The sequence below is a fragment of the Ascaphus truei genome, chromosome 16 (assembly GCF_040206685.1).
Source record: "Ascaphus truei isolate aAscTru1 chromosome 16, aAscTru1.hap1, whole genome shotgun sequence".
Classification (NCBI taxonomy): domain Eukaryota; kingdom Metazoa; phylum Chordata; class Amphibia; order Anura; family Ascaphidae; genus Ascaphus; species Ascaphus truei.
In genome coordinates, this window is record NC_134498.1 from 34,058,566 (window position 1) to 34,081,206 (window position 22,641).

The 22,641-nt window shown below is 47.0% G+C and overlaps 2 protein-coding genes across 7 annotated transcripts in view; one reads left to right on the plus strand and one right to left on the minus strand.

Moving 5' to 3' along the window:
- The window catches only part of F8 (coagulation factor VIII), a 62,039-nt gene extending 46,228 nt beyond the window's left edge, over nt 1-15,811 (minus strand). For 2 of the 5 annotated variants that reach the window (XM_075573108.1, XM_075573111.1), the window contains exons 1-6: nt 12,007-12,481; nt 8,054-8,160; nt 6,863-6,985; nt 6,358-6,570; nt 2,338-2,409; nt 1,728-1,802 (exon numbers count right to left, since the gene is read on the minus strand). In XM_075573108.1, the coding sequence (XP_075429223.1) occupies nt 1,728-1,802; nt 2,338-2,409; nt 6,358-6,570; nt 6,863-6,985; nt 8,054-8,160; nt 12,007-12,143 (727 nt within the window). In that variant the 5' untranslated portion in view covers nt 12,144-12,481. Of the gene's footprint in view, nt 1-1,727; nt 1,803-2,337; nt 2,410-6,357; nt 6,571-6,862; nt 6,986-8,053; nt 8,161-12,006; nt 12,749-15,750 lie in introns of those variants that run through there. The other 3 variants (XM_075573109.1, XR_012788393.1, XM_075573110.1) reach the window with 3 other exon arrangements.
- On the plus strand, nt 15,343-20,300 carry FUNDC2 (FUN14 domain containing 2). Of its 2 annotated transcripts, none has more exons than XM_075573114.1 (5): nt 15,343-15,455; nt 16,270-16,420; nt 18,788-18,863; nt 19,018-19,146; nt 19,335-20,300. In XM_075573114.1, exons 1-5 carry the CDS (start codon nt 15,437-15,439, stop codon nt 19,410-19,412), a joined length of 453 nt encoding a protein of 150 aa, XP_075429229.1. In that variant the 5' UTR covers nt 15,343-15,436; the 3' UTR covers nt 19,413-20,300. The 2 variants fall into 2 exon arrangements, with proteins under 2 accessions (XP_075429229.1, XP_075429230.1); XM_075573115.1 differs by lacking the exon at nt 15,343-15,455 and adding an exon at nt 15,960-15,983.
- Nucleotides 20,301-22,641: the final 2,341 nt, after the last annotated feature.

Here is a 22,641-nt window from a genome sequence, read left to right on the forward strand (position 1 = left end):
CTTTTCTGGCTCCAAATATTGGCAATAAGATTACTCTCTGGATCAACATCTTCCCATGTTTACTTATTTGGTATATCCCTGTATACCTTTCCTTTCTAAAAGATGTCCAACCTTTTTTTAACATATCTATTGTATCTGCCATCACTGTCTCCATGAGTAAGGAATTCCACATTGTAACTGCCCATACTGTAAAGAACCCTTTCCTTTGTTGCTGGTGAAATCTCCTTTCCTCCAACCTAAAGGGATGCTCCCGAGTCATTTGTACTGGCCTTGGGATGAATAGCTGTATTGTCCCCGAATAGATTTGTATATAGTGTGACAGTCATAGACTCTGTATAAATTAGTAGGAGGTGGCAGTATGCCTGCTTTTCAGTATGCAAGGAGTAAACCCCACTGATTAGGCAGTCCACAGGTGATCCTAATTAAGAAAGCTCGCCTGCCTTTAAAAGAGGAAGAGGAAATGCCTCTGGGGCAGCAATCTCTCTCAGACACTGAGAGAGGACAGCTGACAGCTGACAGACAGACACAGGGTGCTTATATTTATGCTGTCCCGAGGGGAATAAAGCTCCCAGGTAAGGAGCCAAGTAGTGTTAACGAATATTGTTGGTCTGGTCTAGTTTATCTAGCCAGCCAGGTAGATAGACTGAACTTTTGTTTAGTTATTTCCCCTAACGTGGATAGGCTTTTGGTTTATGTTTTGTTTTATGTAAAGGACAGAGCACCCATTGTTTTGTTATTTTTGGACAAATAAAACCAGCAGCATATTATTTCACCGGAAGAATTGTGTTGCCTCCTCACTAACCATGGTCAACCTGACACAATTGTTATCATATCCCCTCTTAGGCGCCTCTAATGTAAATAAATCTAATTTAGCTAGCCTACCCTCATAAATCAGATTATCTGCCTGCTTTATTCATTTGCTTGCTCTTCTCTGCACTTTCTCTAGTTCCAAAATGTATTTCTAAGGAGTGGTGGCCAAAATTGTACTCCATATTCAACGTGTGGTCTTACTAATGCTTAATAAAGGGGCATAATTATGTTTACTTCCCTTCCTCCAATTGCCCGTTTAATGCAAGATAAGATCGTGTTTGCCTTTGCAGCTACTGCATGACATTGGGCACTAATGCTAAACCTGCTGTCTACAAGCACTCCTAAATCCTTCTCCATCAATGATTCCCCCAATTTATCCTCATTTAATTTGTAAGGCATCTGTTTATTCTTGCTTCCCAAATGCATAACCTTACATGTATCTGTATTAAACCTCATCTGCCATTTACCTGCCCACGTTTCCAGTCTCTCCAAGTACTTCTGGAGAGAAATTACATCCTACTCTGATTCTACTACCTTACACAATTTAGTGTCATCAGCAAAGATGGAAACTTTGCTCTCTATGCCAACCTCAAGGTCATTAATAAACAAGTTTAAAAAACATGGGTCTCAGTACCGATCCCTGAGGTACTCCACTCACGACTTTAGCCCAACCTGAAAAAGTTCCATTTATGACAGCACTCTGTTGTCTATCCTTACCTAACACTGCAGTTATAATATAAGGGAGGTGTGTACTTACCTAACACTGCAGTGATAATATCCAGGAGTTGTGTACTTACCTAACACTGCAGTTATAATATGAGGGAGGTGTGTACTTACCTAACACGGCAGTGATAATATCCAGGAGTTGTGTACTTACCTAACACTGCAGTTATAATATGAGGGAGGTGTGTACTTACCTGGTAGGGTGAAGTTCATGTATCCATTAATAGTGTGTAGAATCTCTGATTCCCCCTGTGTATAATGACTGTTACCTAGATACAGAGACACAAAACATGTACATATGGGGGGTTATTCAATAATATGTGACAGTGCAGATTGGGATCCATGAAACTAAAATCCTCTATTGATTTTAAATTGACAATTCTCATGGATTATAGCACCTCGATCAGCACTATAACAGGTAAAGGAATAACCCCCATATTTGTGTATTTAGTATGTGTGCATTTATCTGACATTGGTGTATTTCAGTATATTTTTGGGTGTAGGGTTGTATGTGGGTGTGTATGTTAGTGTGTATATGTTACAGCATGTAAGTGGGAAAACATGTTTATCAGCAAGTATACATGTGTGTGACTAGCTGTGTGTCAGTGTGTATATGTGTGTGCGACTGTAGCTGTGTCAACGTGTATACATGTGTGAGACTATAGCTGTGTCTGTGTGTATACATGTGAGTGATTGTAATTGTGTCAGAGTGTATACATGTGTGAGACTGTAGCTGTGTCAGTGTGTATACTTGTGTGTGACTTTAGCTGTGTGCTACTGTACACTGTATACACGTGAGCTTACTTTCATCAAACACAGCAAACAGCAGCACATGTTCCTGCATACCGCGCTGAGACCCATCCTCTGATAGTGAGCCTGAGGGAAGAAATACCAGAGTAAGACCCCACAAATATGACAATCTCACTCAACATGACCTTCGCAACATCCGCAACATAGCCATCTCTCCATCCACAACATGGCCATCTCTCCATCCACAACATGGCCATCTCTCCATCCACAACATGGCCATCTCTCCATCCACAACATGGCCATCTCTCCATCCACAACATGGCCATCTCTCCATCCGCAACATGGCCATCTCACCATCCGCAACATGGCCATCTCTCCATCCACAACATGGCCATCTCTCCATCCGCAACATGGCCATCTCTCCATCCGCAACAAGGCCATCTCTCCATCCACAACATGGCCATCTCTCCATCCGCAACATGGCCATCTCTACATCCGCAACATGGCCATCTCTCCATCCGCATCATGGCCATCTCTCCATCCGCAACATGGCCATCTCTCCATCCGCAACATGACCATCTCTCCATCCGCAACATGGCCATCTCTCCATCCACAACGTGGTTAACTCGCCATTCACAACATGTCCACCTTGCATTCCAATACATTGCCAACTCTCCCCCCACAACATGGCCATTTCGCTATCCACAAAAATGCCTATGTCACCATCCACAACATGGCCATATCGCCATCCACAACATGGGCATATAGCCATACATAACATGGACATATCGCCAACCACAACATGGCCATCTCTCTATCCACAACATGGTAATCTCGTCATCCCCAACACGACCATACGCCATCTAACAAATGGCCGACTTGCCATCCACAACATGGGCCTTTTTTATCTACAAAATGAGAATGTAGCCATCCCCATCATGACCATCTCACCATCCACAACATGACCATCTCTCCATACAAAACACAGTCATCTCGCCATCCACAGCACAGCCATCTTGCCAACCAACATGTGGCCGACTATCCATCCACAACATGGCCATTTCGCTATCCACAAAATCGCAATATCGACATGCACAACATGTCCATTTCACGAGCCACCATTGTGCTGGTAGGGGGTAGCCCGACTGGCTACCCCTAAAAAACGTGGGTCCCTTGCAGCTGAAGTAGCACCATAAGTCAGGGATGCTGTAATGTATGTCTAAAAACTGTCCTGTTGTGGGTTTTACCTGTTCCCATTTCCCAATAAACATGAGACTTTGGGAGTGGGAGTTTAGGTGGATATTTGGATAAAAATGTGTTTATCTTGTTTGCAACATTACGGGTACGCAAGGTGAATTACACCGGGGCTACACAGTGTCCCCCAAAATCTTGGTTTTTGAGCCCAAATATCCCAGCCCCATTTTCCCCATATATATAACGTTCCCCAAGAGATATATGTTTAATAAAGCAGTGTAGTATGTTTTACACAATATGTATTAATGTCTATACAGTTAGCCCGGGCATCTACATAGGTGTTGGAATGTCTACATAGACAACGGAGTTAAAAGGAGAGAAAGGATGTCCAGAGGTGAGAAGACTGTTTGGTGAGTGGGGAAGGGCAAAGTACCAGGTCCGGGGAACAAAGGGCACCCCGCTGGGGTACCGTTTGGACTGCCAGACCTGATGGATCCTGCCCAGCAGGTGGCAAGGGGTTGGCTGGGGGAAGATGCTGCTGATAAGCACGTTTCCCATTGGCCGATTCATATTTCCCGCTCGCCCGGCTTTTTGAGCCTGCCTGGCACACCCCTTCCTCTGACGTCAGCAGCCAGACGAGCCCCCACTCTGATTGGCTGGCTGAGGTACGATCCGTTCTCTGACTGCCCGATCAGAGAACCAGATGATCTGAGGCTTGAGTGGGTGAGGCAAAGGCTGACTTTTCAAAGTTGCTCTGTTGCGAATAGCAGAGCAACCGGCTTCATTTTTGGAGCTAGGAATGGCTGCCTAGCTGAGACTCAGTCAGACACGAAGTCCAAGTTCTCAGAATAGAACATAGCCGTCGCGGTTGGTTATTCTACCCGAAAAGAGTACCAGGACGCTCGGGACGAGGTCCCGGTCAGGGTAAGCCTTCCGAAGTAGGCGCCCTTACCTATTTGGGGCTAGTTTTCGACCCCCAGTAAGTGTGTATTCTGTCTGTATTTTGTGCATTCATTGTGTGTCCGCGATTTTCACCCGAATAAACCTCATTTTATTCCACTACCTTGTTTTGCCTAGTGAATGATCCCAGAAAGGTAAAAAGTGTTATAAGTGCTGGTCTCCAGTGGCAACCATTTAGTCATCTTGCCACCCACAACATGGCCAACTCACCATCCAACACATGACCATTTTTCAATCTGCAACATGGCTATCTCTCCAACCATAACATGGCCATGTTGCAATCCAATTTGTGGGCATATTGCCATGCAACACATGGCTATCTCATCAGCCAATTTAAAGGAAACATCCCCAACTGCTCTCTAATGAATGCACACTATGGGGTCTCTTCACACAGCTTCGATAAGATCGCTGCCACATCGATCGGGTTGGCATGTTCCTACCGTTCGGTATGAGATTTGTGTAAAAACACTATTCAGCGAGATATTTCACTTGCGAAATACCGTTTGGTACAAAACTGCCATACAGAACGCGTTTGCAATTGCTTTTCAAGCACTATGACTGTGCGATATTCCTCCAGTCTGGAAGAGCTGAGCAGAGGGAAGCTGCATCTCCCTGCACAGCTCTTACAGACGATCGCCTTGGTTTTGTTTAAATTTGAATAGCATTGTATTGAAGCAGGAGGTCTCCAGAGCTGAACCACATTAATTTCAGGTCCTGTGTTCTCCTCACCATATGTTCTCCACATCCAGTGTTCTTCCCACAACATGTTCTCCAAAACCGTGTACTCCACAACGCATGTTCTCCATATCAGGTGTTCTCCAGACCGTGTTCTCCAGCTCAGGTGTTCTCCACACCGCATGTTCTTCACACCCCGTGTTCTCCACGACCACACCCCATGTTCTCCACACCCCATGTTCTCCACACCCCATGTTCTCCATATATGGTGTTTTCCACACCACATATTCTCCACATCCGATGGTCTCCATACCCTGTGTTCTCCCCATTTGGTGTTCTCCATACAACGTTTTCTCCACATCTCGTATTCTGCACACCACATGTTCTCCACACCACATGTTCTCCACATCCGGTGTTCTCCACATCCTGTGTTTTCCACACCACGTGTACTCCCCACCCCATGTTCTCCATATCAGGTGTTCCCCACACCCCATGTTCCCCAGATCCGGTGTTTTCCACACCCCGTGTTCTCCCCATCCTTTGTTCTCCACACCAAACCGTGTTCTCCCCACCACGTTCTTCACTCCCCCTATTCTCAACATCCGGTGTTCTCCACACCACATGTTCTCAACATCCGGTTGCGACCCTGTGCTCTCCCTTTTAGGTGTTCTCCACACCCCGTGTTCTCCACGTCCAGTGTTCCTCACACCACGTGTTCTCCACGTTTGGTGTTTTCCAGACTCTGTTCTGGAGCTGCTCAGGGTCAACTTACAGTCTTAAGACGCCTTTTAGACACTTAGTAAAAACATCGGTTTCTTGTGGTGCCTGAAGCCGAAACTGCAACATGCAACAATTTAACATTTCAGGGCCACAAGGGAAGGGAGGACATACAGGTGGGTTGCACATTCAGTTTGGTTGCATTGTGGACACTGCTATATTAGGGTTAGAACAATCGGACAAATTCCTCAAATTTTCCATTAGTTACCTATGAGGGATTTACAGGGCGTTCCCGTCTCTAGAAACACCTACTACCAAAATTAGACCTATCACCTCTCCCTGATGTGGGGTCAGTTTCACTAATCGTTATGATCAGTTGTCCCATGGACTTGAATGGTGCCTCAGAGATAACAATCAGAGTTTTTCTATAAAAATGCCATATTTGGTCCAAACCCTCAAGTCTCACTGATTTCAGTCCTTTCAGGTCCCCTCATGTGACCCCTGTGTAGGACCCGCACAGATCTGTACCTGGCTTACAGATGAGAATCGGGCCCACCAGCCCAGCATTGGTGTCACGGGAGGGACTGTACTGGGAAAAGTAAGCAGAGGTCACGCAGGGTGAGTCAGATTCTGTGGGCCCATAGGATTCTGGGATTTCCCAAACATAGGTGTGCAGGGCTCCAGGGGCCACAGCATCGTCAGCCTTCTCTGATTGGCTGGTTCCATCTTCATAGCCAACACCTGAATCAAGATAAAATGATTAAAGATAAAGTACAACCTGGAGCAAGAGAGATCAAGACTGGGAGAGGGAGGAAAAGAGAGAGCGAGGGGAAAAAAAGAGGGGAGATAGGAGAGAGAGAACTACAGTGAGAGAGGGAGAGAAAGGGAGACAGAGGAGAGGAAGAGAAAAAGGAGTAGGAAGATAAGACAAGTGGGGAGAGAAAAGAGGAAGAGAGAGAAAGGAAAAAAGGTAGGTAGCACAGAGATGCCAGGGTCTGAGAGTCTCTGGGACATTTTGGGGGGGGAGTCTCACCCTCTGAGCTCTTTCCGTATGACACCCCTATTCCGTGCAGACTAAACGGGCGACTTGCCAGGTTCTTAAAGTGAATAACAACAGAATCAAACGTTTCTGCCCGGATAGTGGGACCAAGGAGCCCTAAAACATGGAGATTAGAGGGGGAGTCATGAGAGGAGGAGTTGGGGGGGCACTGACTGTCTATCCTGTCCTCTGTTCCATCTCTCTGTGTCCCTGTCCCATCTCTGTTCTATCTCTCTGTGTCCCTATCCCATCTCTGTCTCTGTCCCGCCTCTCATTGTCCCTGTCCCATCTCTCTGTTTCTCTGTCCCGTCTCTCTGTCTCTGTTCTATCTCTCTGTGTCCCTGTCTGTCTCTGTGTCCCTGTCCCGTCTCTGTGTTCCTGTCCCGTCTCTGTGTCCCTGTCCCGTCTCTGTGTCCCTGTCCCGTCTCTGTGTCCCTGTCCCGTCTCTGTGTCCCTGTCCCGTCTCTGTGTCCCTGTCCCGTCTCCGTGTCCCTGTCCCGTCTCCGTGTCCCTGTCCCGTCTCCGTGTCCCTGCCCCGTCTCCGTGTCTCTGCCCCGTCTCTGTGTCTCTGCCCCGTCTCTGTGTCTCTGCCCCGTCTCTGTGTCTCTGCCCCGTCTCTGTGTCTCTGCTCCGTCTTTGTGTCTCTGCCCCGTCTCTGTGTCTCTGCCCCGTCTCTGTGTCTCTGCCCCGTCTATGTGTCTCTGCCCCGTCTCTGTGTCTCTGCCCCGTCTCTGTGTCTCTGCCCCGTCTCTTTGTGTCTCTGCCCCGTCTCTCATTGTCTCTGTCCCATCTCTGTGTCTCTGTCCCGTCTCTCAGTGTCTCTGTCCCATCTCTCCGTCTGTTCTGTCTCTCTGTGTCTCTGTCTGTCTCTCTGTCTGTGTCTCTGTCTCTCTCTGTGTCTCTGTTCCATCTCTGTGTATCTCTGTCCCGTCTCTCTGTGTCTCTGTTCTATCTCTCTGTGTCCCTGTCTATGTCTCTGTGCAGTCCACTCTCTCTTTGTATCTCTGTCCTGTCTCTGTCTTTATGTCTCTCTCCCTTCTCTCTGTCCCTGTCCTGTCTCTATGTCCTCTCTCTGTGTCCATATCCTGTCTCTCTGTTCTGTTCTGTTCTGTTCTGGCTCGCTGTATGTGTGTCCCTATCCTGTCTTTCTGTGTCTCTGTCCTGTATCTGTGTCCCTGACCTCACCTGTCCAGTCTGGCCGGGGTTTGGTTTGTGTGAACGAGGCGTCTGTATATTCCACGTACACAGCCTTTTTATAGAGTGCAGGCCCATGTGACCTCGGAGCCTGCGGCCTGTGATATACAAGAGACAAAGTGACTGCCGGAGATCACACACATATACAGTGACACACATATACAGTGACACACACACAGTGATACACACATACAGTAACACACAAATATACAGTAATAAACACACATACAGTAACACATTTACAATGACAAACACATATACAGTAACCCACACATACAGTAACACAAACACACACACAGTGACACACATATACAGTAACACACACACAGTGACACACACACATACAGTAACACACATATATACAGTAATACACACACATACAGTAACACACGTATACAGTGACAAACACATACACAGTAACACACACACAGTGACACACATACAGTAACACACAAATATACAGTAATAAACACACATACAGTAACACATATACAGTGACAAACACATATACAGTAACACACACATACACAGTAACAAATACAGTAACACACACACACAGTGATACACATATATAGTAACATACACACAGTGACACAGTAACACACGCGCACACACAGTGACACACATACGGTAAGACACACATATACATTAGTAACACATAGAATAACACACAAATACAGTAATACACACACACAGTGATATACACATCCACTCATGTCGTATACTTACTCAAATATCCCCGTGGACTGTCCAATATGCACAAAACAAATAGGATACTACAAACATGGTTAATTGAAAACAAATGTAAAATCTCACGAGGAGATGGAGAAAGCCCTTAATACAGCAGTGTCCGGCACACAGACATGCGCTAACATCTGTACAAACTGTGGGCATTGAGAAAGCCGCAGAGCAGCGTCAGGGACAACATTACTACACAGAGAAACATGGATATTTTCTCTATCGATGGTCCATCCAAAAGGATTTAATGACAACCTCCATTTATGATTTAGGATTTTGGAGCAGAGATAACATTTTGAATGTCTATAATCCCCCCATAGACTACACAGTAGGTATCCAATTTTCCGTAACAGTTGGAGTATCTGCTGCTTCCCATCTTAGGCTTCGCGCTGACGCTTCTCAGTGAGCCCCTGCAGCCGCAATGAGAGCGGCTTTAGCAGGGGCTCGCGCACGCTTCCGCAAGCGTGCGGAAGCGTGTGTCTTTGAAATTTTTTAGATTTTCGCGCTCATGGGAGCGCAGGGCCGGTCACGTGAGCGGTTCGCCCAATGAGGGCGAACCAGCTCCATGACGTCACAGAACACGCCCCCGGACCAAGGCCAGGGAAAGCTTTCTCTCAGCCTCCGCACGCCTCCGCACGGCTGCAGTCCTATGGACGCAGCCTTATCTGGCACCAAACGAATCCCCTGGCTTAATAAGGTATATTACAAGTGTAATGTACTTGGTCTAGTTAGGTCACATGACTCAATGAGGTGTTCTGACATACTCATTTTCTATTATCACCATTATCCATCTAGGATCTAGGACATTATTTTCACTTGACTACTCATAGATATTATATTAAAAAATATGGTCTAACAGCGAGATAACTTTTTGGACAATTGGCGTATATATTATATAATGCTTTGTAATTACTGACAGGATGCCAGGCTCCATTTTGATTGAGCTACTGATTGAGCCCCCTGTGCTGAAGCAGGGATATCCTGAAAACCTGGCCTGTTGGTAGCTCTTGAGGACTGGAGTAAGCCACCCCTGGTGTACCCTATAGATATTTGAGGTACCTATGACGTGAATCCAAGGGGAGGTACTTTTTTACTTACCCACGCCCCTTGCTCTCCTTTCCTTCTCCCCCCCCGCCCCCCGGCCCCCTCGCCCTGCTGGTAACGTCATTCTGCCTCTGGGCATTTGGTCCTCACTGCGCATGTTCCGTAGTGTAATGACATCACGCGCACTAGTCAACACATGATCACATGGGTCGACAGCCATGGTAATGTCACTAATGGGAGTTCTTACTGCTCACGCGCTGTGACCCCTGATTGGGGTAGCACCTGGACTTTAGCTAATTGTATGCACTATAAATATACTTATGTCATATAAAGATATCGTTAAGCCATATCCCTGAGAAAGGCGGCAGCGACAGTCGAAATGTGGGTCTATGAAGGCTGAATAAAACCATCTCTTTTCATCAAAATCTGGGGTGCCCTTTCTTCTTTTTCACTTATATACACATACAGTACTGTAACACACAATGACGCCCACAGTGACTAGGGTTGCCAAGTGGTTTCTCCAAAAATACTGGACACAATGGTGAAAGGTGCGAGAGACACACACGCGCTCAAGAGACACATATCTCTCCGCTCCATCCTGTTTCCTCCTCTCCTTCGCTCCACCCTTAAGCTCCTGATAACCTCCTCCTGATTGGCTGCTGTTGGGTAATGCAGCCAATCAGGATGGAGGAAGCTGCCCAGCCCCCTAGCAAGAGCCCTGCTCTCTTCCTGCTCAAAAAAATCCTGCGGCCCACGAAGCCGATAAGGTCACTATGTCCAGAAAGGTAATACCGGACACATACATGTCCAATATTACCTCCAATCTTTTACTGGACAGAGTGTCCAAATACAGGACAGCTCGGTTCAATACTGCACACCTGGCAACCATAAGTCAGTGACACTGTAACAGGGACTTATCGCTGTTTGAGAGAAACTGCCTCTAAGTCCAGCAGCGAGCTGGTTAATTGCACACAGGCAATCAACCAGACTCCACCTAGCTGATTAGGATTACTTAGCTCACATTTGGGCTGACAGGAGAGCAGAGAAGTCTGCACACAGACACTGTCTTGAGCACAAAAGCTGTGCTGAGATCAAGACATCCAGACACCCAGAGACCTATATTTCCTGGACACAGAGGACCCAGGAACCTACCAGAGACTGACATGGAGGGCCACCTGCTTAATGTACCTCCTGAGACTTTGGGGTGATAGGCTGTAATGGGAATATCCCTCCATTCCCTCCATTCCTGCAGATAGGGCCTGGGGAAGTACGTTAGGCTTTACAAAGGGATAGGGGTTTAACTTGTTGTTTTTGTATGTTTTGCCTGGATAAGGGAACAGGCTCAATAAAGTCAAGATATAATTACACCCTAAAACAGTCTCCATTAATCACACACACACACACACACACACACACACACACACACACACACACACACACACACACACACACACACACACACACACACACACACACACACACACACACACACACACACAGCAACATACACCTACAGTAACACAGTGACACACACACACAATGATGCATACAATGCCACACACATACAATAACACACACACATAGTGACGCACATAGTGATGCACACATACAATAAGACCCACTCAGTGACACACACACATACAGTAAAACGCACGCAGTGACACAAACGCATAAAGTGACTCACAGTGTCGCACACACTGTGACACACAGACACAGAGTAATACACAGGAATGCATAAAGTTATGCACGCAGACACACACGGTGATGCACACACATTCAGTAACAGACGCAGTGACGCACACAAAACACACACAGTGATGCAGACACACAGTAACGCACACAGGAACACACACACTGACACGCACAGTGACGCACAGACATACTGTAACACACACACACACACAGAGACACTGCTTGATCTGATCACACACAGTGACACACACGCACACAGTGACACACAGGAACGCACACAGTGATACACACAAACGCACAGTCACCCACCCACAGACAACGCTTCATCTAATCACACAGTGACGTATACAGTAACACACACAGTGACACACATAAGCACAGTGTAACACCAACACTCAGTACCACACAAAGACATGCAGTGACACAGTGATGCATTCGTGACGCACAGTGACACATGGTGACACAGTTACCTGTGCAGTGCTGTTAGCCGGCTGCTGTCGCTATAGTCCCAGTCCAACTCCACAGCCGCAATGTGAAATGTCCTGGTGACGGCTACAGATCGGTGACAGAACAGGCACAACAGAAGCCATGACATCGGCCCCGACATGGTGAAAAGTGACCAGCAATATACTGGCACCGTATCTCAGGGGTGTTACTATATGCTGTCTCTAACACCCCCCATCTCTACCCCCCCCGCTCCTTCTCCGTCTGAGCTGAGAAGGAAGGAAACTTTACAGCAGGAAACCCAGGGTGTGTTACATTGTGTGAGGGGGACAAGTGACACGCTTGTGGGTGACAAGTGACAATGCCTGTGAGGGACAAGTGAATCAGCGACACTTTCTTGTGGGGGACTAATGGCACTCTGTTGGTGACACATTACACTTGCCTGAGGGGACAAGTGACACTGCCTGTTGGTGACAAATGACAGTGTCTTAGTGGGGAGAAGTAACACTTCATATAAGGGACAAGTGACATTGCCTGTGGGGTGACAACTGACACTCCCTGAGGTGTGACAAGTGACACTGCTCAAGGGTGATAAGTGACACTGCCTGTGAGGAAAAGCAACATTTAATGTAAGGGACAAGTGACATTGCCTGTGGGGTGACGTGACTGACTGAGGGTAACAAGTGACATTGCACAAATGGATTGTATGTCTTTATTTATATAGCGCCAAAAGTGTACTCAGCGCTTCACAAAGAATACAGTACAGGTAATTTTAAAAATACAATAAGTGCAGCAAAAATCGAACAATGGGAAAGGAAATCCCTGCCCCGAAGAGCTTACAATCTAAGATGTTTGGGGGGAAACTTACAGAGACAGCAGGTGAGGGAATAAGTGCTGTAGATGGGTGTGCTTGGCCACAATTGGTGGTAGGAGTGACTGTGGGACAGTAGGCATGAGTGCAGGCTATTGGGATGCTTGATTTGTGCTCAGTACTAGCGATGGAGCGCTAGGCCACACCCTGGCGGTTCAGCCAATGAGGGCGAACCTGCTGGGTGATGTCATGGCCGTGCCCCCGTCACTCCCATGTCACGCCCCCCCTGGCTTTCCCCCTGCAGCTCACTGCAGACCAGGGAACACGGCTGCACACGCCGCCAGCCTCGCAGGCGCGCGTGCAGCGCAGATAGCAGGGCCATAGCCTTAGGCGAGGTCCAAAGTGGCTGCTGCGGCGTGCACTACAGCGTGTGCGCTGCACACAAGACACACAGCCCTCTATGGGGCAGGCCCCAGTCGGCGGGCTTGCATGCGCACACAAGCCGTGATGCACGACTGCCTTGGCCAAAAGACAAGATTTTTGTCCATTGGCACGGTGGCCAAACATTGGCCACGTCACGGCGGTGGTTCAGCCAATGAGGGACGAACCGGCCATGTGACATCCTGTCCGCGTCCCCCCGCCACACCCACCAGTCGCGAGTGATCTGAAGTCCATCAGATCGCTCGGCTGGAGGAGCAGAGCGGTGGGAGGCGCAATGTTGCGCACGCCACGTGCACTGTGGCCGTAGCCTAAGGTGGTCAATGGACACTGCTCATGGTTGATAAGTGACACAGTGTGAGGAGGACAAGGGACATTTCTCATGGGTGACAAGTGACATTGCTTTTCAATCCCTGACCTTACACCTGCTGTCCAGACCAAAGTTTTGGAATGTCTCTCTGCGATATGATCCTGGATGACTCTCCGCCAATTTAAACTTAACATGTCAAAAACAGAGCTCCTCATATTTCATCCCAAACCTGGCCCCACTACCTCCTTCCACATTACTGTTGGCAGTACTATCATTCATCCAGTAGCCCAAGCACGCTGCCTAGGGGTCACATTTGACTCCTCTCTCACGTTCTCCTTTCACATTCAAAATGTAGCTAAAAACTTTTTTCCTCCACTATGTTGCAAAGATACATTTTCTCTGCTGCTAAAACTCTGACACAGGCCCTCATTCTCTCCCATCTCGATTACTGTAACCTCCTGCTGTCCGACCTTCCTGCCTCTCACCTGTCTCCCCTACAATTTATCCTAAACGCTGCTGCCAGAATCACTCTGCTCTTTCCTAAATCTGTCTCAGGGTCTCCCTGGCTGAAAGCCCTCTCCTGGATTCCTATCAAATTATGTATCTCACACTCAATTCTCCTCCTCACTTTTAAGGCTTTTCTTCTGCTCCTCCTTACATCTCAGGCCTAATTTCTCGCTATACATAAGCCAGACTCTTGGGTTCTGCTCAAGGATGTCTTCTCTCTACCCCTTTTGTGTCTAAGGCCCTGTCCTGCCTTAAACCTTTCTTCCTGACTGCCCCACACCTCTGGAATGCCCGTCCCTCAATATCCGACTAGCACCCTCTATATCAACCTTTAAGACCGATCTTAAAGCTCAAATCCTTAATGAAGCATATGGATAGCTCCGTGGCTGATACTACACACTTCCTACATCGACCTTGGTCCCTTGCAGATGCACTTACCAGAACACCTTTCTACTGTCTTTGTACGTTCTTCCTACTTACCAATTCTATTGCAAGCTCTTCGGGACTGTGACTTATTTTCATAATATTACTTTTATGTCTGAAGCGCTTATTCCCATTATGTGTTATTTGTTATTTATATGACTGTCACGTGTATTACTGCTTTGAATCTCTATGTACATTATTGGTGCAATATAAATAAAGATATACATACATACTGCCTGTGAGGGACAAATAACACTGCCTGTAAGGGACAAGTGACACTGCTTGTGGTTGACAAGTGACACTGTCTGTGAGAGACAAGTGACACTGCTTGAGTGGGACAAAAGACATTGCCTGTGGGGTGACAAGTGACACTCCTGAGGGGGACAAGTGATACTGATCATAGGTGACAAGTGACACTGTTTGTGGGGGGACAAGTGACTGCCTGAGGGGAGGAGACACTTCATGTAAGGGACAAGTGACACTGTCTGTGAGGGACCTGTGACTGTTTGTGGGCGACAAGTGACACTGCTTGTGTGTAAGTGACAGTTCCTGGGGGGAAAAGTGACAATTCTTGTAAGGGACAAGTGACACTGCTCGTGTGGGACAAGTGACACTGCCTATGTGGAGGTGACAATTCATGTAAGGGACAAGTGGTACTGTCTGAGTGGAGTAGTGATAATTCATGTAAGGGACAAGTGGCACTGTCTGAGGGGACAAGTGACACCAGCGGGGTACAGATATTTCAGGTTTTTCTATTTTGTGGGCGGGGTTTGTGTTCCAAGCCTCGCTCTGGTTTAAGGTTTGCTTTCTGTGGGCGTACCCTGCGTTCTGAGCCTCGTTCTAGTTTTGCTCAATATTGACGCGGTCGCTAGGCAACAGGCATACCCTGAGCACGTGACTAAGGAGAGGACTAATAGCAAAGGAAGGGTATCGTGACGTCACGGTCGGTCACACTGAGGAGAGAAAGATGGCGGCGGCAGCTGGAGGTGTGTGTGTGTGTGTGTGTGTGTGTGTGTGTGTGTGTGTGTGTGTGTGTGTGTGTGTTTTTCTAATGTATGTGTTTCTAATGTGTGTGTGTGTGTGTTTTTAATATGTGTGTATGGTGTGTCTCTAATGTATGGTGTGTGTTGTATGGTGTGTGTGTCTGTGTTGTGTGTGTTTTTAATATGTGTGTATGGTGTGTCTCTAATGTATGGTGTGTCTCTAATGTATGGTGTGTGTTGTATGGTGTGTCTCTAATTAAATGCAGGGGGAGGTGTGAGGCCTCTATAACTCCCTTACCTGCTCTGTGCCGGCTCTTCAGCAAAGCGGCGTCAAATGATGTCATTTGACGTCGCGAGGTCGTGACGCGTCGCCATGGCAACACGCATCAAATTACACTGCGGGGTCACGAGATGTCACATGAGCCACAGCATCATTTGACACCTGATCCTAGGAGGGGAGGGGGCGAACGCTGGGGCTGCCAGGCAGGGGGGCGCAACAAAGGAACTTGCGCACCCCTGCTCTAATGTATGGTGTGTGTCTCTCTCTATTGTATGGTCTGTGTCTATCTAATGTATGGTGTGTGTGTGTCTCTTTCTCTTTAATGTATGGGGGGGGGTCTCTAATGTATGGTCTGTCTAATATATGGTGTGTGTCTCTAATGTGTGGGGTTGCCTGTCTGTCTGTGTGTGTCTCTCTCTAATGTATAGTATTGTGTGTGTGTGTGTGTGTGTGTGTGTATATGTATCTAGTGTTGTTATGCGGTGTGCTAGCTTATCACTGCATAAGGATATTGAGCGATTTGTTGTCTATTTGCAGAGAAGGAAGGAGTTCTACCAGACGTTCTGGATTTGGCTGAATACGCCAAGAAGCAGCGCTGGTGGAACAAGATGTTTGGTCGTAACTCGGGTCCAATTGCAGAGAAATACTCTGTAATGACACAGATCATGATTGGAGGGGCTGCTGGCTGGTGAGACTTCTCTGGTCAATATTCTCCTTATATTTAATACATTTACCTGCCGGGTTTAAGCCGGAGGCTTTTCATACTCTCTTCCTCTCACTTTGTTGGAGCAATGTGGAGAAGAGAGGGTTGTGTAATCCCCAATTTCAACAGTCTATGTGCTATGGGGGGGGGGGGGCTGAGTCTGTCCTCCCTTAATTCACCATAATTGGACCCCTTGAATAAAACCAGATGAGACTTGTATTAACCGGTCCATTATGACCCCTGGGGGGTCCTTACTCTTAAAGAAACCACCTGGTATATAGTGAAAGTACTCCTGAAGATAAATAGAAACGTTGCTGTAGAATAGGTGCTTGCTGGACGATCCGTGTTCACCTCTCCAGATCAAAACAATACAAAAATAGAGAATGTCCACGGCACGCCAGGATTAGAACAAGATACATTCTTTACATGAAAAGATACAAACAATGAAAACAAGTCTGAGCGAAGTTTAGAGACAAACAACCAGCCCTTTCTGAGGGTGTGGGTGGGTGTTTGTGTGTACACACCACACATATATATATATATATATATAATATTGGCCCAAGCAGCACACGTTTGGTACTAGGTGGCGAGTAGATTTTTTGGTGATTTGTCAACCACTATATATATATATATATATATATATATATATATATATATATATATATATATATATATATATATATATATATATATATATATATATATATTGTCTGTCTCTGTCTTTCTCTGGCCGAGTCCATAGAAGGACAGGCCGTGCTGAGGCGTGCGGACGCTCAGCGCTGAGCCCCTGCATCCTCAATGAGGATGCCCTGAGAGGGGGCTCACGCGAGCGTCCGCAGGCGTGCTGAGGCGCTGGATTTTTCAGCCGAAAGCCAAGCTGTTTTTCAGAGCGCTGTCGGCTGAAAACATCCAATCAGCGCGGAGCAGCGTCAACGTCACGGCGGTGCGTCGCGGGCGATTGGCCCAGCGATGTCACTGCCCCGCCTCCCTCAGTCTCCCCCCGCCTCTGATCGCGCCTTCTGGCTCGCCTGCATGGGCATGAAATCGCGCAGATTTCAGCAGGCGAGCCTCAGCGTCAACGCGGTCCTGCCCTGCTTCCCCTTCTATGGCCCCAGCCTGTCTCTGTGTCTCTGTCTCTCTGTGTCTCTGTCTCTCTGTCTCTCTGTCTCTCTGTCTCTCTCATCTCTGTCTCTCTCATCTCTGTCTCTCTCATCTCTGTCTCTCTCATCTCTGTCTCTCCTTATCTCCCTTCTCCATCTCTCCTTATCTCTCTCTTATCTCTCTCTCTCTTATCTCTATCTCTCTCATCTCTCTATCTCTCTCATCTCTCTTATCACTCACACGCATCAGGGTGAGAGAGGTTTGTTGTCAGCATGAGTCACAAACAGTGCTCCATAGAAGCTATCATGTAAGTTGTCGACAACTGCCCACTTTAGCGCCAGGAATGCAAGCTTGTGGGCTGGGTAATTTCTTTCAGACGGTGCGAGACCTCTTCCCACATGCTATAGGTCACAGTTCTTGTGAGTGTTCTTGGCATAGCACTGCTTCTCGTTCTTCTAAACTAGCCTCCAATTGGAGTATACATGTTTTTTGGAGGTCAACAAAAGCAGGCATGGGGTGTTGGTAAGACGAGTCTTTATTTCGTTAAATGCTCCCTCACATTCGGCGGTCCATCTGGCTTCAAATGGGGCTGACATCTTGAAATAGTCTTGTTTACCATTGCCCTTTATCGCCCCACCCCACAAGATGGAGGGTATCCACTTGTCAGTTGGGTAAGCAGCTGGCCTATTGCCGAGTTGTTCATAAATCTTCTATAGTACCCACAAAAAGACAGGAATGACCATTATTCAGATAATTGCCTTGGCTTTGCCAAGATGGAATAGCCTCTCACTGCCTGTCTCTCACGTTGGCTAGCAATCTCCTACAAGGCGCTTCTGAGTGTCGGGCTGTCTATTTTAAGCCCCTCTCCCTATCACCTGGACTGTCTATCTGTGTGCATCTTAGACTCGCTGTCTATTTATGTCTCAGTCTCAGACTGACCGTTGGTCTCCAGGTTCTAGCTGTTTTTCTTATCCAGTCCCATTTCTCCTGTCATGTGTTGCCAGGCAGATCAGGGACAGTGTCTCTTATTCCTTATCGCACCATGTGATAATTGGAGCAACTTAATTCTGTACTTTTAACAGTATACATCTATTTGTAGCAGTGGCTACACTTGCAACCACAGTACCTAGGAGATCATTGGGGAGGGCATCATCCAGGAGTGGATAAACAAGGGCTGAAGATGATAGATGGGTGTGAGAGAGATATCTATCTCTCATCCTCTCGTGTGTGTGTATATATATTTTTCTGCAGGTGTGCTGGGTTCCTGTTTAACAAGGTGGGGAAGTTGGCAGCAACGGCAGTGGGTGGCGGCTTCTTCCTCTTGCAGGTGAGTCCTGCCCTGGGAGAGGTGTGTGCAGAGCAGTGCTGCTTTGTAACTCTGTGTATGGGGTAGGTGCAGCCCCCCGCCCTGCCTCACTTTGTGTATGGGGGGTGGGGAGGGGGGTTGTGCATTCCTCACCCTGCTTTTTTCACATTCACAGATTGCTCACCATACAGGATATGTTCATGTGGACTGGAAACGTTTGGAGAAAGATGTGAACACCGCAAAAGAACAGCTGAAAATTCAGAGCAAGAAAATTAAAGGAGAACAACCGAGCCGAGTTAAGGAGGTGAGTGTGTATGCACTGTAGAACTGTTAGCAGGAGACGAGGTGTGTGTGTGTGTGTGTGTGTGTGTGTGTGTGTGTGTGTGTGTGCGCGCTTGAGGGGGAGACTTGCAGGTAGTGTGGTTTTGTGACAGTCTGTGATGTGTGTCAATCTGGGTGCTGTTTTGGTGACAGTGTGTCTTCTCTCGATAGATTCAGATCTTCCTGAAGAAGAATGTAGTTGTTACTGGAGGATTTGCGGGCGGATTTCTGCTGGGAATGGTCTCATAAATGTACCAGTTCAACCTCCTGCTCTGTCACTGCCTGAAATACACACAGTGACCACATTGTGTGATCGTGACTGCTTCATAGCCATAAGGAATATACCCTGCTGCATACACCGTGACCGCAGGATGTCACGGTCACTGCCTGATACCTGTAGGGAATATACCCTGCTATATACACACAGTGACTGCAATGTCATTGTGACTGCCTGATATCTGTAGGGAATATACCCTGCTGTGTAGATGCCATGTAGACGGGCAGAGTTTTGCCTCCCTTTCAGATTGACTCGTAGGGCCTTCTCTGTCCCTTTTCATGCTGTATCAGGGTCTGGCTGACACCTGAGGTCTCTGTGTCGCATGGTCTTGTCTTTAATATTTTCTCCGTGCGTCCTGGAGCAGGAAACCGATAAAGTACAGAATGAAGAAACATGAACATTACACAGCGATCTTCTAGTGACCTCACTTCTCGCAGTGAGCTGCATGCCCCAAGTCCTCACTCCAAGCGTCCAGTCTCACGGCTTCTGACTGTGGAGAAAGGGGCAGGGTGAATGGAAACGACATTGTATATGGTCAGATTAACTTATTACACACTCGTATCTCTTCCAGGAGCCGGAGTATGGGATTTTTAGGAATCCTGTAAGTCACATAAGAGTGCCATCTGACCCACTTATCACCATCTTCTCATGAGACATCTAACCCTGTTACCTCCATCTCATCTCATGAGACATCTGACCCTGTTACCACCATCTCATCACATGAGAACGGCAATCTAACCCCGTTATCTTGTCAATCAAGTTTCAATTTTCTAAAATGACTTTGACGCTTGAGGGGGAGGTTTAATTTCTATTTAACGTGTGTGTTTGATATTCTGATCATTAAATTATGAGATAAATTCCTTGTGAGTTGTGGGTGAATTGAATATTCCAAGAGGTGCACTAAGGCCCAGAACCACAACGTTCAGTTATTGACTTAACGATGCACTAATGGAAGGTAACACACAGTTACTGGTATCTTGAATGCCCCATAACGCAGAGGGTTGTGCAGTTTTTGTGAAGACAGGGCATTTTGTTAACTCTTAACAGACGACAAAGTGAATAATTTGCAAAAAAAAAAGTGTTCCCTCTCACAACGCCAATCCACAGAGCTCCGTATGGGTAACACAGGGATTTAATGTGACGCTAGGTCAGCGCTAACCTTGGCGTTGCTCACATCCAGATACTGAAATGTGACTTTTACAGGGTTTGGATAAATGTAAGAGCATTGATAGGTATGATTTAAGTATTGTTATTTATGAGGTTCTTTACCTCGCCTGTATTTTTTTTATTATACTTTAAACAACTATTCAGGTTCTGGGTGGGGTTAACGCTGCCTTTGGGTAAAACAAACTTAACACCATGTTAAACAAACAAAAAAAGCGCAACAGATAATATAAGTGACAATCAAATGCTGCCTAAACACCTGCGGTTTCCCAAAAACACAATGACTACTAAACAAACAAGTGTTTATGGCGCAAATTGATAAACCGTGCAATAGAATGTGAAAGTAACACAGTGAGTTGGAAATAAACACTGTTATCTCATCTACTGCTGCTCCATGGGAACGAAGCCTCTGGGATGTCTGCTCCTGGTAAACCTCATATAGAGAAGGAAACTGTGCCAAAAGATAGCGAATTAACATTTACTTGGCATGAAACAAACACATAGGGGAAATGGAACACTCACACTTTCCCCGCAGTTAAATCGTAGAGAGTGACTGGGCACATTCAGCCCTACTCCAGACTCCGCTCCTTGGTGTGTACGTGCAGACAGGCACAGTTTCTCCTGATCACATCTCACTCGAATCGAGTGATGCTCCGCCTCCTTCGCACGTCCGCCAATCAGAATCCTCACATAGTGGGTACGGTGGCCTCAGTAGCTCAAAACCTGACGCGTTTCGTCCGTATGTCGACTTCCTCTGGGTTTATGTTAACACCATGTTACTTGAAGCTAAGACAAAGCCGTGCTAATTTCACGTGGCGTTAAGCTTATGCTAATGAGATAACGAATGGTCGTTGTTTTTGCATGTAATTAGGTTTGTGGCTCGGCGTTGACATCGGGGGAACATAAGCCGTTACTGATTTTGATAACGTGACGTTACGAGGCCTGAATTAGCATTGTGGATCTGGTCCTAAGAGTAATATCTATGGATGAACGAAGTGTAAGTTATGCAAGTATGGGTCAGCATTGTGCTGCAAGGGTGTGTAACGGTACCCTCCTACTGCACACCTAAGTGACCTGTACCACCTTCCCCTTTCATACAAATATCAGGGACATATGTCTCTCTTCCCGCTCCCTCCCCATTATACACAGCCATCAGGGATACATGCCTCTTCCCCCCTGTAATACATATATATCAAGGAAAGGATACCCACCCCCATCCCCTCTCCCTAATATAGACATCAAGAACATGTACTGGGGGGTTCTGCTTGTGAATTATGATGTTTACACATCTCGGTTCACAGACACTCATTTGCCACAATCTCAGGTGACTTGGCACTATTCCGGGCATTGGTGTGACACCATCTCACAAGCACACACTCTTCTACCTTTCTATGCTACTGTCACTGTCCCTACGCGTGAGAAATAGAACAAGGGGGCGGAGTGCAGTGATATTTAGAACTTTTAGGGATTCAGTATCTGCTTTACATTGTAAGCTTTCAAACCATGTGTAAGATATCCTGATAGACACAATTAGATGGAGGTGTGACTCTACCAGTGTACAATATAATAATACCTGGAGAATAGATGTGAGTCTTCTGTCTGTCTTTACAGTATTTACCAGCAAGGTACAGGAAGCAGATGAGACTGGGAGGGGGGAGTAGTGGTGGCTGGAACACATCTCATTGAATTAACGGGGGTAAGAACGTCTGCTACATCTAGCCGGGACTGGGGGGGGAGCTCAGTCGTAACTCTACTCCTGGTCCCCGGGAAATCTGTCTGTGGCCACAATAACCAAGTCGTCCCTTATCATTACTGCAATTAGTTCTGGGATTTTATTCCCTACGGGCGTTTGTACACTTCCAGTTTCTCCTGTACACCTGCCTGTGTTGCTCTTTCATATTTAAGTTGTCTTCTGTTCCGCTGGATCAGATCTAATCAGTATTGGGTACGAGTGACACTTATAACCCCGCCTGAAGGAGCCGCTCCACGTGATGCGCAGTGACTGATGTGTGTCACCTTCTGCCTCTCAAATCCCAC